This window comes from Lutra lutra, chromosome 11 (assembly GCF_902655055.1).
Source record: "Lutra lutra chromosome 11, mLutLut1.2, whole genome shotgun sequence".
In the NCBI taxonomy this organism is placed as follows: Eukaryota; Metazoa; Chordata; class Mammalia; order Carnivora; family Mustelidae; genus Lutra; species Lutra lutra.
The window spans coordinates 93,447,490-93,463,101 of record NC_062288.1 but is presented as its reverse complement, the minus strand read 5'-3'; the positions used below and the strand labels follow the sequence as shown (position 1 = coordinate 93,463,101).

At 35.5% G+C, this 15,612-nt stretch overlaps 1 protein-coding gene across 4 annotated transcripts in view; it reads right to left on the bottom strand.

The window, feature by feature from the left end:
* Positions 1-271: 271 nt before the first annotated feature.
* The window catches only part of TRIM24 (tripartite motif containing 24), a 94,211-nt gene continuing 78,870 nt past the window's right edge, over positions 272-15,612 (bottom strand). For all 4 annotated transcript variants that reach the window (XM_047694715.1, XM_047694716.1, XM_047694717.1 and 1 more), the window contains exons 11-19: positions 12,493-12,666; positions 10,221-10,356; positions 8,735-8,807; positions 7,488-7,656; positions 5,303-5,631; positions 4,088-4,220; positions 2,949-3,023; positions 2,041-2,190; positions 272-1,214 (exon numbers count right to left, since the gene is read on the bottom strand). In XM_047694715.1, coding sequence (XP_047550671.1) covers positions 1,005-1,214; positions 2,041-2,190; positions 2,949-3,023; positions 4,088-4,220; positions 5,303-5,631; positions 7,488-7,656; positions 8,735-8,807; positions 10,221-10,356; positions 12,493-12,666 — 1,449 coding nt within the window. In that variant the 3' untranslated portion in view covers positions 272-1,004. The remainder of the gene's footprint in view (positions 1,215-2,040; positions 2,191-2,948; positions 3,024-4,087; positions 4,221-5,302; positions 5,632-7,487; positions 7,657-8,734; positions 8,808-10,220; positions 10,357-12,492; positions 12,667-15,612) is intronic.

Below are 15,612 nucleotides of genomic sequence, written 5' to 3'. Positions count from 1 at the left end.
CAAATTCCACAACAGATTTTTATTCCAAATTATAAAGAAAGATGAAAACCACAAAACTAGTCCCTTTCAGGGGAACTTATATTTAATGCCCAATAGGGTATATGTTGAAGAATCCTCACATCAAACATGGCACACACTGCTATAATTTTATGTTCTCGGTAGTTCCACTAACAGCCATACTGCAAACAATGAGTCTTGTTATAAAAGGATCACCTGCACAGTTAAAAAGCAAACAACAAACCACACAGACACACACGGCAAACCGAACGTGTACACTTACTTCTTCAGTGGAAGAAGTTATATTTAGAAATGTACGAAAAATGGCTTTGCACACCTGCTCTACCAAACACCTCTACAGACAAGGGAAAAACAAAACAAAAATCAAACATTTGTTTTCCTGCTTTTTCTTTAATACAGTTGCCATCTTACATGATATACTGTTAGGTGCCTTCTTAATAGCATCTAATCTACTTTTTTGTTGTACCAGTCAGCATTCTAGGATAGAACTCTTATTACCACTCATGTTCACGGAGTACTGCTCTTAAGTACCATACACCTAAACTCATGGTTGGGCCATAATTAATGGGTAGTGGTATTTTCTAAAAATGGATTAATGCACACATCCAAACCACATTAAATTTTCAAATTAAGAGTTCATACGTACTCTATTTCCTTTCTATAGTTGCTATCACTTCAAACTGTAGTTCTGAAATCCAAGAAGGAGGAAGAATGTCTTTTTGTTGTTGATACTTCTTTCTCCCTTCCTTCCTCCCTCCCTTCTCCGACTCCCTTTTACTCCTTTCCTTACTTCCCTTCTTTTTCTTTCTTAATAAGAAGATTAAAAGAAATGGTTTATTAAGGAAATCAAAATCTAGTAAACATCAAAAACTTACAGATCAGAGTGGTCACAAACTCTTTTTGTAATGATGTTAAAATTACCGACAAACTGTTTTTTAAAAACAAAAACAAAAAATCTAAAAACCAGCACACACCAATGGTGTTGCTTATTTAAGCAACTGGCGTTCCTCTATGCTTTTGAGGCGTTTCTTCCGGGGCTGTACAAAGTCATCATCTGAGTCATCACTAAATTTATTATCTTCTGATTCATTCCTGAATTCTAGTTTAGGAAACCTTTTTTCTGGATAAAGGTTCTTTAGAAGTTCTTCAAAATAGCTTTCAAGTTTTATACCAGCATTGGCTACTTCTGAATCAGGCTGTTGGATAAAAATAAAAACATGAATTAAAAACAAACACCAATATTTTACACAGTCAACAGTCAATAAAAAAGCATATTTCTCACATTTTCTCTTTTAACTCAAGTTTGGGAAAATGTTTATGTATCATCACTGATATAAAGTAAGTAACAGCCTGGGGCTAGATAAAGTCTAGAGAAGGTCAAATAAGTAAATAAAAGGCTTGGAAACATCTGAATTATTTTATAAGGTAGTGATAGCTATATGACTGTATTACTAAGCTGAGATTATCAAAGAGATGCCATAGTCACAGAATCACGGAAGGGGTGTTTTTTAAAGCAAATTAAATGAAATGTGGATCTCTGGAACAAATAACCAATACAGAGAACAAACCATCAACAAAAGTCTGTAAGTCTGACAGATGTTCAGATAAACTGACAGATCAAAAACTGAGAAAACTTAAATAGCAGAGCTATTTAGACCACAACCTTAATATTTCAAGATCAACATCAAGAAGACCTTAGTCTGGAAGTGCCACATTTTAAGAAATAAAGGTGGGAATGACAAAGGATGCTTCTAGATAAAAATATTTTCTAAATTGTTTTCACGTTGTCAGCTATAATTTGCATTTCCACGTACCATATAATAAACCTTTGAATAGGAATAATAGGAATGTGGACACAGTCTTCCTAATTACCTTTCACTCTCTAACAAACTTGAACTTCTAGAAATTTATGCTATTATAGATCTTCATCTCTTTTGCTGAGAAAGTGTTTGGTTTAATATTACCTCCCCATTGCTGTGGTTTTTTTCTTTCTTTCTTCTTTTTTTTGCTTTTTCCTCTTACCTCATTGAATTCAGCACAGTTTTGAAAGATCAATCTAAAATCAGCTACAAAATCTTCAGGCTTTGTGTACATGGAATAATCTTCTTGTAGTCTCTTCTTGATAGTTGACAAGTCCATTGGATTTTTTATTATTCTGTAATAATCAGGCACCTTTCAAAATAAATGAGATGGTATAATAAAAAGACTAAATTCTACCAGTCCTAAATACATTTTGCAAGCAGGAAAATAAAATTCAGATTGTTCTCACTGCTTTTCCATGTACTATTTTGTCACTGATAAAGAAACCAATATAGCAAACCTATGGTACACCCCCCGCCAACACACAGACACCCCTTCCTCTACTGTTATAAATTTACTTAGTACTTGAAGTCTGGACCTGTGTAAATCAAAATATGTACAAAGAATTTATCTCAAATTGTAAGTTTTTCCCCAATAGCTTAGGCTATATGCCCAAGCATCTTGAAAGAGATTAACAGAAATCATTGCAGAGAGTAGTGGGTAAAATACACAAGAATTTAGGAGAAATGAATACAAGCATGGGGCCAATTTGTGAACATCAAAGTGTATTCAAGATCAAAGTATTCCATTTGTGTTAATAAAGCTTTAAGATTTGGATTAGATATAGGAAACTAACTACTAAAGAATGGCAGAAAAACCACATTCTCACAAATCAAGTTTAGAAAAATCATCTTACTGCGGGGTGCTTGGGTGGCTGAGTGTCCAACTCTTGATTTCGACTCAGGTAATGATCTCAGGGTCATGAAACTGAGCCCTGCACTAGGCATGAAGTCTGCTTAGGATTCTCTCTCCCTACACTACCCCCTTGCTCCCACTAGTGTGCACTCTAAAAAGCAACAACAAAAACCATCCTGCTATGTAAAAATGCACAAAATGATGTTAATACTTACAGTCAGAGGAACTGGATCTTGAAAAGCCAGGCTCATTTCATGGCAGTAAAGAAATAAAAGTAGGCGTTCACACTTCTGAGCAAAAAAATAAAAATATAGTAAAATAATGAAGTCACAGCTTATTTTTAATACCAATGCCATGGTCTCAAAATACAATAAAAATTAAAACCAGATGAATACCAGAAAAATATCAATACTTAGAGTTCTGATCTCTTCAGTCATTTACTGAATTCTACGGTTTAACAGTTTGGGCTGTGTGTGATATAGGAGAGAAGTTCTTATAGGAACAAAAAGCAGTATCATATGAAACCTATCTAAAGCTCTCTAAAAACAAATTTCCACTTATCTCTCTAATTTATATACTGACTATTAATAGTCAATAAAGAAGGGTATATGTATGTTAAGAGATCCACAGAAGGACCCTTTTCTATAGTGTGTCCAGTCCTAAGGCTGCCTCTAAATGCACATGGTGCTATCCATGCACTTGGCTACTTCTCTGCTGAGGGTTTAATCCCAGTAACTATTGTGTAGCACTGGCAGTGTGTGTTTGGGCCCCCTCTTGCACAGTAACTTTCATACTGATTGTTTTACTCAATAGTTTAGCAAAGACCTTCTTTAACTACTAAAGAAGTGTTGATGTAGTAGCTTTAAATGTCAATTACACTTAACTATATTAGTTGGCTTTGAGGTATAACCCAGTTCCATCTGGTGAAGGAATGGAACTGTTTCCAGGAAGAGTAAATAGAAAAGCCCTTCTCTTTCCTGCTGATTCTCAACAAATTAGGAAGAAAATTTATTTACAGGAGAAATAAATTTACTAAAGGTAAACTAAAATTCTCGACCACATAGAGGATACATGTTTTACCTTGCTCCAGTACAGTCTTTTAAGCTTCTAGAAAATGTATAGGCAGTACTGTGATTATTTTTAACCAGAAAAAGTTGTAAGTTATATTATTCAAGATTCCTATACTCTTATAGAAAAACTAAAGAAAAAGAGGCCAGTATAAAATTTGATTGAATATATACTTCTTTAATGAAAGGCACACTGGCATTACAATAATCCCCATCTAACAACAAAAAAAAACCTGTTTAACTAACAATGTATGTTAGAAATGTTAAAAAAAAAAAAAACAACTTACCCTTTTATCTATTGGTGTTAATTTAACAAGGCTTTCAGTCTTCTTTTTTTCTGAGTTGTGACTGGGAACATCACAATCATATTCAACCTCTGGTTTAGATAAGTCTCTGCAGAAAGTGCAAATCCATTCTCCACTGTTGGGGGATAAAGTACTTCTGAATTCCTACTGCGTCATTTCTCTCTTCACCATCTCCCTTTCCCACCTCCTCCCCACCATCTATGGTACAGATTTGTTGGTTTGGCATGAACTGTAATCACCGTGGGTTTCCTGCATGCATAACCACTATGTACATAGCACCATGCTGGGAGAGCCTTACGGCAGGAATACAGTGTGAGGGTCAAAGCCGTAAATATTCGTCTAGTCAAAGAGGCATGAAACACATATGCGAAATAAACACATCAAACACACACACACATTAATTTATGGCTGATGTGAGGCTGGCATCGTCCCTAAAATGATTCAAGAAAAAGAAATGTTCTTGGTACTATTCTTGCAACTTTAAGCGTAAAATTAAAATTTAAAAAGTATAGCTTTTGAAGAACTAAAGAGATCAAAAGAGATCAACCCAGTGGCTGCTGTTCGTCGTCATCGTTGTCGTCATGATCAGCAGCAGTAGCAGTAGCATCGCACAGGGCTGGTTTGAAAATGTACTTGATATATTTGCAAATGATACAGCTCAATGCTTGGCAGATCCGATGGAGTATTTTGGCAATTATTATGCACAAGGATCACTGTTCTTTAGGGTAATAATCTAATAATTTGAAGGACTGGCTATTTTTTTTTTCTTTCTTAACAGTCTAGGTTTCTTTTCTTTTTTTTTTTTTTTAGAAAATTTTTAAGGTTTTATTTATTCATTTAACAGAGAGGGAGAGTACAAGCAGGGAGAGCAACAGGCAGAGTGGGAGGGAGAAGCAAGCTCTCTGCTGAGCCAGGAGCCCGATGTGGGACTCCATCCCAGGACCCTGGGATCACGACTTGAGGCGAAGGCAGACGCTTAACTAACTGAGCTACCCAGGCATCCCAACAGTCTAGGTTTTTGAGAGATGCACAGGGAATGGGAAGCAGAGTATTGAAAACTCTATGTTGAAGGTTTTGGAGTATGCATTTTGCGTGAAGTGGACTTTTATTTACATTTCTAACGTTTTATGTTACAATGATCAGTGATTGTTATTTACAGTGAAAGAATGTGGGAAAGGGAAGCAAATACCATCTTACCTTGGAAAATTTGCCAAAGTGGGCACATGACAAGAAAGATGAAATACTTTGGGACACTTCTCACAGCACAGGAGTTCCCCTCCATTCTGACAAACTGCACACCAGTCCTCGTTGGGGTCATCCTCTTTCCTGGTCTCTCCAACATGAAGGGGTGACTTCTGGGAGGCATCTAGCCAGTCAGACTTTCCATTTGAGGAACCTTCCTGGTGAAGTCCAGGTTGATCTCCTGTGCTATCAGGGGCATCTGACCTTAGCACAGACTCCTCAGAGGTAGAGCTCTGACTGCTATTTAAGAGCAGGGAGGTGAGTATGCTTCTTGGGTAGTTGGCCTGCAATGGAAAGAAGAATATGTCTTATTTCTCAAAACTGACATTCTTTATTTGTACTATTACAATTTCAGACTGTAGAATCCTCTCTCATAGGCACCTGGGTACTTCAAAAGAAGTAATGAAGAAGTGAAAATGTAAGAGACAGGTTTACTGCTGTTATAGGAGTCCCCAGGGATAAAGACATGAACCTCTACTAAAAACTATCATCAAAATACACAATCAGCAGAAAGGGAGTGTGGATAATATAAGAAATCTCTTTTTATTTGCTGACAGCTACAGAAATGGGAGAATAGGTGGGGAGTGGAGAGTCAACCATATGAATTGTAAATACACTGAGCTATTAGTTCAAATTATACTCAGACAGAAACTATGCCTACTGTTGAATTTTTATCATTCACAGAAAAGTACAGTGCTTTAAATCTTAGAATTTCACTTCTCCAGAAGCCATTAATAACTCTAAGATGAATCTAAATTTGGGACACCTGGGTGGCTCAGTCAGGCATCTGCCTTCAGCTCAGGTCATGCTCAGTTTTAAATGTATGTATATATATATATATATTCCTTAGTATCGAAGATTAGATTTTTCTAATCTTTCCTGCCTCTCTATCCCCTCCCTACACACACATGCCATTCATGCCACCCTCTTAAGCTTTATTAAGGACCAATTTATTTATTTTTTTATTGTTTTTAAGTTGTTAGGTACCGGTATAACTTTATGGCCAACATCTATTCCAAGTCAATATTATTGTTGCACTGGTTAAGTATCCTGAAAAATTCAATTTTTGGTTAAATGTGTATTCAGGTTATATCCTGATTAGATCTAGTTTTTAGCCAAATTTGTGTAATACAGGTGTCTGTTTATATAATTAGGACTATAAATATTGTTCATTACATAACTACACAATGTACTATGACTATACTTCCTCTTTTGTCTTTTTGTTTTTACTATGGTTCAATTGTTTCTGCTTCCCTTCCTTCCTTTCATTTGCTTACTTTTCTAGTCCCTAACTCTAAGCCATTTTCACAAACTCCCGTAGGGCGATAAAATGCCTTTCAATACTGCCAAACATTCTGCCTTTACATACACCCCTGTGAAGTCTTCTGTCCTCTGCTACATGGTGTACTGGAGAAGCTGTTGTACTGGGAGCTACTCTTTTCTGTGTTAGATCCCATTTCTGGGATCTTATACCTTCTTTCTTGGTTCACTCCATGTTCGATGAAGCATATTCTCAAGTATCTGAGAATGAATGCATGAGAATTAAAATTTCTGAGACCCTACATACAGGTCTAAAAAATGCTTATTTAATCTCTATGCATGATTGATACAGAATTCTGGCTATGAAATATTTTCCCCTCACAATTTGGATATTTCCTTACTATCTTTCAGATTCAAGTGTCCATTTTGAGGACTTGGTGCCATTATGATGTCTGATCCTTTGTATAAGGTGTTTTTTTCCGTGTGGAGGCTTTTAGAGATCCCAGTATTCTGAAACTTATGGTAGTAACTAGTGTCCTTTTTTCATTTAATGTTCTGGTACTTGATGGGCCCTTTCAACTCAGATGATCATGCTTTTCAGTTATAGTAAGCTTCCTTGTATTATTTTTTGGGCAGTTATCTTCCATGTGTTTTACTCAAATGCCCAACACCTCCTTGTTTGAGCCTGATTTTTCAAACTCTTCTCCCTGTTTTCTATCCATCTTTTTAATTTACTGAGAGATTTCCTTAAATTTTCCAACCCTGGTTGACTATTTCCTGGTTTTCAAATATAACAAATTATAATCTCCTATCTGCTATTTAAAAGTTTCTTTCATCCTATCCCCCAAATAGGCAGTGTTCCCCAAATTAATATAATTACATTTTGAGGCCTAGATTCTTCATCTGATTCTTGTTTCACTATAACAACAGGAAAATCATAATTTTCAGGAGGTCCACTATTTTCCTGTTTTATTCGGATTGGCTCCAACATGACCACCGGGACTCTATGTGTAGAATCCGCTCCTGCTGGCTTGCTGGAAGAGCCAGAACTGTAAGAAAGAAAGGGGAAAAAAAAAAAAAAAATCAAAGAATGCCACCTTAAACATTTCAAGACAAAGTGTAACAACAGCTTTCAGGAATAATGCTATATCTTCACAGCAATGGTTACTATGTTCCATTATCAATAAATGATACATAACGGAAATGCAACTGCTTCATGTATAAAAAGTTTTACATATTAGCCTATCTAAATAGTTACATTATACTTCTGGAAAGACATTTAAATACATTTAAATAAAATCTGAATTAAAAGAAAATTGGCTTCAATATTTTGAAACTCTACAAGTGAAGCTCAGTATCTTAGAGCTAGTATCTTCTTTTTAGGCATTCCCACGTCCCATTTCCTTCTCTATTCAGTGACAGAGAGACCCTGGACTCCCACTAATGATTTACTGTCACGAAGTGTGAAGACAATTAACTAGAGACATAAGTTATTGGTGTTCTGCTATTTAAAAGGGTAGTGGAACAAAAACCTTTTACAGATAGCCACTGTGTTCTAGGGGATTAAAAGCAACCCTTTTCTCTTCAGAGAATGCTTCTTCCATATGATTAGGCAAGTTAAGAACTGGGTTCATTATCTAGGAGAAATTTGCAAGTATAAGAAGTAGAGGAGCAAAGCAGTAAGCTGAGATAGAATTTCAACTATTATGAGTTTATTTATTTTAAGGCAGAATTAATGTTTGGCCTTAAAAAAAGTCAGAACACCAAAGTTAGTATAAAGTTATTGTTTCTTTTCCCCCTAAGCCTGTATTTTTATACATTCCTATATAGTACAGCATGTGATACCTACTTCATTTAAATTTTCTTTGCTATTAGGCTAAAGTCAAATGTATTTTCTTATTTTCAACATATTAACCCCCATCCCAATTTCTGTACCTTTAAAGATAAAACTGCACTTTATTTACTTGATCCACTAGTTTATCAAATTAATATATAATAATTATTAACATTTTAATTTAAAAGTTAAAAGTAAAGGAAGCTGTTCAAAAAAAGAGCATGTTGGAGCAACTGTCAAGAGAAATTTAACTGGAGATTTATATATGAGAGAATAAGGTTGAGTCAGTTTACCTTCCTCGGCTCCCAACACTGGAGGCACTAGGTGAACGTATTGGTGGGTGTACACTAGTCATGGTAACAGGTCCTGAAGAAGAGGAAATCATTCACATTCATAAAATGAGTTAATAATTATGTATTAAATTCCTATTGAATGTGCTCACTTAATACTACATTGAAACCGGAACACAACTAAATAATAAAAAAACAGTAAGCAGTTGTTGGGACTCCCAGCAAAGTCTAACTCCCTTAGACTCGCAGGGGTCTCAACCTATTGTTGGCATTTTAGGCCAGATAATTCTTCGTTTGGGGGTTCTGTGCACTGTAGGATGTTTAGCAGTATCCCTCCGTATTTCCTACCCAGGACGGTACAACGAAAAATGTTTCCAAACACTGTCAAATGTCCCAAGTAAGAATAACTATGGTAAAATGTCAGTGAGGACACCAGCATCAGTGAAAGCTACAGAAGACAATAAAAAGTGGTAGGTGCTGATATGAAAGCAGTCCAAGAAAGCCACACAGAGACCAATTAATGGAGATACTGAAACAAATATTCTACCAGGCAATGCACTTAAGGTACTTTGTCTAATGCCTAGCACAGAGTCAGCAATGGATAAATGTTAGCTTTAACAATATTGTAAAATGGCTTACAGAAATGTTTATCAACTTACACTTCCGCCCGCTATGTATCGGAGTATTCTCTTCTCACATTCTTATCAATGAGTATTTTCACTATTTAAAGTCTTTGCTACTTCAATAGTTAGAAATTATGTCTTGTTTTGATATTTTTAATGACCACTAGTGAGACTTAATCCCCCAAGTTACTGGCTATTTGTATTTCCTCTTCAGGGAATTATCTACTCATGTCCTTTGGCAATACTGAGTATTTGCCTTATTTATTTGTACAAACTTGTTTTATAATTAAACATTTTCTCTGCCATATTTTGTCAACAGCGTTCCTCCAGTTTATGTTTTAAATAAGCATCTCCTTTTAAATTGTGTAACTGCCTTATTTCTGTTGCGTGACTGGTGAATGACTTGGGAAATTCTCCTCCTTCCTTATTTTGTTCTAGGGTACCTATTTTGCCAAGGTCTCTAGGAGTAGGTATAGAGTGCTTTAAAGGAAATGAGCAGGTATGTTAAAAATTTTTAAACATTAATTAAATACCAAACAAAACCACCAAGAAGTGAATGACACCGCTAAATTTTGACCCTAGGCAACTTACACCCCAAAAGAGACCACAACACAGGCAAACTTATCAAAAAGAGAATGTATAATACTAATTTCCTCTTGGGAATACTCTAATGCCTTTAAGTTTTAATTGAAATTGAAAAGGTATAGAGGTTTAACCTTTGCTTCCCACTTTGAAAGTATACTAATTTTAAATAGTGCCAAAAACTCAGACTCATTTTAATCATCCAACAAAAAGGGGTGTAGGGGTCATTGCAAGTAGAGTAAAAAATGGGACACGCTCACAAAATCAAAAGAAGCCCACTTTACCTGCAAGGCCTGGAGATGGCACTGATGAATTTGGTGACTGGACGGTTCTGTTTGAGGGTGGTCTTGGCTGGCCATGATCTATACTAGTATCTTTCCTCACAATATTGTCCAGCATAATAGTACTTGAACAGTCAATCTTATAAGAAAAGAAATTTATTTCACGGCATCCTGACTTTGCAAGTTAAAAGCTACTTTAAATTTAATAGAAAACTTTAATAGTATAATTACTATCAAATAATAAAATATATAAATATCCTATTTGAGAAGTTCTGATGCATATTTTTCCCATAAACAATCTTGAAAAAGCTTTCATTCTTCTTAACGTTCCACCTTAGTAAATACGCTGAGGACATACTAGTTCAGAAGTTATCAGCAAAGATAAGAGTATCATGTGTCATTCAAACCCATCAAAATTGAAACAAAAAAATGCTTCTTAACTTATTTAAAAATAACAAATGGTAGTCGATTAAAAAAAAGGTGATGAGAAAAATAGCACAGTTTTACATGTTAGCAAACATCTTAGTTTGGCTTACTAACAGCCACCTAGATTCTTATATCTGCTTCTGCACACAATCTGTTGTGCTGTGTGGTTTTGGTTGAAAAATATGAAGAAAATATGGCCTTACAAAAGAAGGATTTTGTGGAGTCCCTGACCCCCACTGTCTTTGGCTCACATTGAGAACTGGTGCTCTGGTATGACGACATAGATCAAGTAGGCCCACATGTCACACATTTCTAGAACACTAACTCATTTACGTACATTACTACTATTTGGTAGGAAGAATGGATTCTCTCTAGATTCTTGCTTTAATATAACAGGTATAAAAGAAACACTTCTTTCTTAATTGACTTCTTGGTTAAAATACTGATAAATTTCTACTGAATAAGACTTTAATTCTCTAGATGCAAATACTTATACTTAAATAGACCATTTATTTCCCCAAAATGTCTTTGTGATTAAAGTTCAAGTTCAGTTCTCTAACATAGTTCCAGCCCTTTTCAATCAGGATTCTACAAGGGGATTAAGTCTTACGGTCCTAGGGCACAGATCGTGTGTGATGAATTTACTTTTCAACTTTCCATCTAGAATGGTGCTAGTTATGAACCATCTCTGAGAGGATTGAGAAAATAGTCACTCAAATCAGCTTCTTTATTCTATGGTTCAGATAAAGAATTTCGGTTGAGCAAGCCTGGAAGACAAAGTGTCACCTGTACCTGAGGACTGCAGAGAAAAGAACAGAAGGACAATTCTATTTTCTGTGGGTCCTCTTTAGGGTAGGTGGTAAGCACACCTTTATGTTCAATATTTCTTGGGCAATACCTTGGCCAATACTTTTCAGAGTGTAAAACATACTGGAATGTGACTGGATCTATTGGTTCTTAATGTAAGAAAAGTTATTTACATTGCAAGGTAATCCTAAAAGCTAAAATAAAATTATAGGAATGAGACAAAAGAAGCTTTCCTATGTACCACATAGGAAGTATGAAAGTATGAAAAATACATGTACTTCACCCATTTAAAGTATACACCATCATTTTAAAAATTAAGAAACTGGTAAGATTAACACTGAAGTATTAGTTGATCTCAATAACTTGAAAAACCAACTAAATGAAAATTAAAAAATTATTTTACAATCTGACAAGATATTTCTTATAAGTTTTTAATGTTTCTGTCACAATTTTCTAACCTTACAGGGTTAAGATAAGGTAAAATAGGTATCAACTTATACTTGGAGATCTGTCTATAGAATGTTGCATTTTCTGCCTTTGGAGATTTTTTAAAAAGTCATATTGACAAAAATAGCAAGTACATGTATTTAATTTAAATATAAAATAAATCAGAGGTAATTCTGCACTGGCCAGTATGATCTGGGAGGAAATGTTTTCATTTCCATTGTTAAACTTGTCTCCTCCTCTTCTGATGTCTTCAATTCTAGTCTCCTATGCCAACCTTACTCTAAAGAGCACATTCCAACAATTCAACTTGCCAGTACCTCTTCCCAGATCCTTACTTCCCTGCTTTCCCTAGTCCATCACTATAATCATTCTTTCACAGACACCTTTAACTGCAGTGCCATGAAATATATTCCACAGTATGTTTAAATGGTTAGCATCTTTTTATTTTTCCTGCTGTTATATTTCTAAAGAATAAAAATAACTTCTAAAACCAAACACACAACCTATAATCTGACTAACTCAAGGCTTTTTACCAGATCTAAGTTCACTTAAAAATTCTCAAAAAATTCTTAGTATAAATTTTGTGTATACTTACATCTGGAAGAGAAGGAAGATTATAAGAACCTCCCACTGGTGAGCTCAAATCAATCATAGGTGAACCGAAAGCCTTTGCATCATATCCTGCTGCACTAGTAATGGTAGGACTAGAAGGAGTAGAGGATGTGCTGTTGGCAGTTGATGCGGCAGCCTGCCCACTGCTGATCTGCCACTACAGTAGCAAGAGAGGAGAAAGGTGGTCTATCAGCAGGCCAAAACATAAAATGTCCAACTAATCCCTGTTCCTCTGTTACAAAACAAAGTAGAAGATACATTCTGCTATTTGAATTCAACTATAATTTGAATTGAAAGGTGGGGGGAAGGGGAAGAGATGGACAGATATATATATAATTTTCATTAATCCTGTCCAAAAACAAAAATATAAAAAGCACTGATTTTTTAAACCAGAAACCATAATAGCCCATCTTGGAAAGCTTATATATATTGGAAAAGAAATACATACATAGACGGGAACTTTGAGGTCAAGATGGAGGGCTAAACATACATTTACTTCTGTCCCTACCTGAGACATCTGAAACTAAAGTAACAGTTATGGGGAATTTTTTAAAAAGGCTTTTGACTCAAAGAACATAGGAAAGAAGACAGAAATTCCATTTTGGAAGCTGTAAAGAAGATGGACGAACAAGCAAATCACTTAGTCAATTTGCTAAAGCTGAAACCTAAGCTGGCAGCGTGGAAAACAGAGCAGCAAGTCAGTATGTACTGCAGAACCTTCACGGGCTTGGGAATTAGAAGCACGAAAGGTGAATCTGGGGCTGAAAACAGGACAATCTGCTGAGAGTCTGTTTAAGAAACACTAAAGCCCATGTTCCTTTCCTTCTTTACCTGCAGTTACCCCAAGATAATGTGGACTTCCTCCATCTCCACAGATGAAGGCTGGAAATCTATTGTCTAAAACAGGTAAAACAGTGTCATTTGACTGAAAGGCACCAGGTTCAGCAGAAGGCAGAAAAGTACTGTGCTGAAAACGAAGATTAAGAACCCATACTCACACTGAATGCTGAGCTTCCCTCACACTCTGCCACTGGCCCCTACCATTCTTCTTACCCATGTGGCTTCAAGGAGCAGCCAGGCCCTGCATTTTAGGTGGAGGACAGGAAGATCCTCTGGGAACTGGGCCAGCCTAAGACTTAAAAATGGCAACACTCGGAATTCTCCCAATAAATCTGCCTCATAGCCTTAAATCTAGCATGAAATCTCAATCATCAAACGTTAGCTCTAGACCAAGGCTTTTAGGATTTTTTTTTTTTAACCCACTTCTTAAATATGAACAGATAATCAAACCTCAACAAACACTGGAAGAAACTCTTTGTTATTTATGTTAAATCTCAGTTAAAGCTGAGACAAATACATTAATTCAAAGACTACTAGGAATGAGAAGTAGAGATGAACCATGATGCTCTCTACAAAGTACTTCAAAACCTGTCAAAAAATAAAAACACCTGATTGGTAGATGGATGAATAGATAGGTATATGGAATAATAAATGAGAAGGCGAATAGAACAATATGTCTCCTATACAACTCTTTCAACTTGCTGTGTTTGAAAATTTTCATAATAAAACATAATGAAACATAAAATAAAAGGAAATCAACTGAGAGGCATCTCAAGACTATGCAAGGGAAAAAAACAAATCTCCAAACACAAGGTTTATGCATAGACTACACTATAAACACTGATAGTGTCAGAAGCATTCCAATTTTGAAAAAGCTAATTTATATTCTTTACTGAAAATATTGTGTAAAGAAACCTGTGAACGTCTTCTCTTCACCACCTACCCATCATATATATCCATCCATCCATCCATCCATCCTCCATCTTTTTCTTTTTCTCTGGACCCTAATCCTCCTCCCCTCCCACAGAATAATCACAGTTATAGATAATGTCTATTTTTCCAGGTTTTTATATATCATGTATATATACATATCATACATATATGTCATATACATATGATGTAAATATAAATCATATATGTCATACATATGATAAAACAGATATACAACCAGGAAAATGAGGTAATGCCCCACAAAAATTCTAGAACGTGGTTTTTCCCATAGAACATAATCACATATAGATTACCGCATTTTCTCAATAGGTTAAAGTATTCTCACTGTGCAAGTATGCTACAGTTTATTAAATTAACCAATTGAAAACCAATTCCCCACTATATTTTCTTAGTTTGTTCATTTATTCGTTCATGTTTACATTTTGACCAGGAAACATTTTAAAAAACATTCTTAGAGTGTGTGTCTACCCATTAAAAATAATAAATGGGGAAGAGGGAAAGTACACATTTGTGTACAGAGAATGTGCTAGATGTTTCTGTATATGTTAGCACTCACTTTCAGCACAACTCTACAAGGTACTCAATGCATAGTTGGGGCAAATGACATTTAAAAGATTAAACTTGCACAAGGTCACAAAATTATTAGGAAAGTTTAAGGCTAAACTGTAGTTTGGGCCCTCTGCATCTCCCTTTACTGATGAAATAGAGGTATGACTTTTAAATAATAGTATTTTTGTTAAACATTATTTAAGAAAATCTGCTGATATTACAATAAAGCCTAATTAATTATACACACACACACACACACACACACAGTGTGTGTGTACTTCTTACAACAGAATTTTCAGATCATTTGATTAAACGAGTATCACAGAATTATGAAAATAGCATATTCCTTAATTTGGTCTTGGCAAAAAAAAAACCTGAAAACTGAAATCAATCTATAAGTGTTAAGCTGGAAAGACTACTGACACAAGTTCTTAGAGAAGACAAAGAGAACTTTTGCTTATTAAAAAGTAATATCTTAGGCGCCTGGGTGGCTCAGTGGGTTAAGCCGCTGCCTTCGGCTCAGGTCATGATCTCAGGGTCCTGGGATCGAGGCCCGCATCAGGCTCTCTGCTCAGCAGGGAGCCTGCTTCCCTCTCTCTCTCTCTCTCTGCCTGCCTCTCCGTCTACTTGTGATCTCTGTCAAATAAATAAATAAAATCTTAAAAAAAAAAAAAAAAGTAATGTCTTATCTAAAAAATAATTTTACCCAAAGACATTAAGAATATAAATATTAAACTTCATTGGACTTAATATATAACTGTAA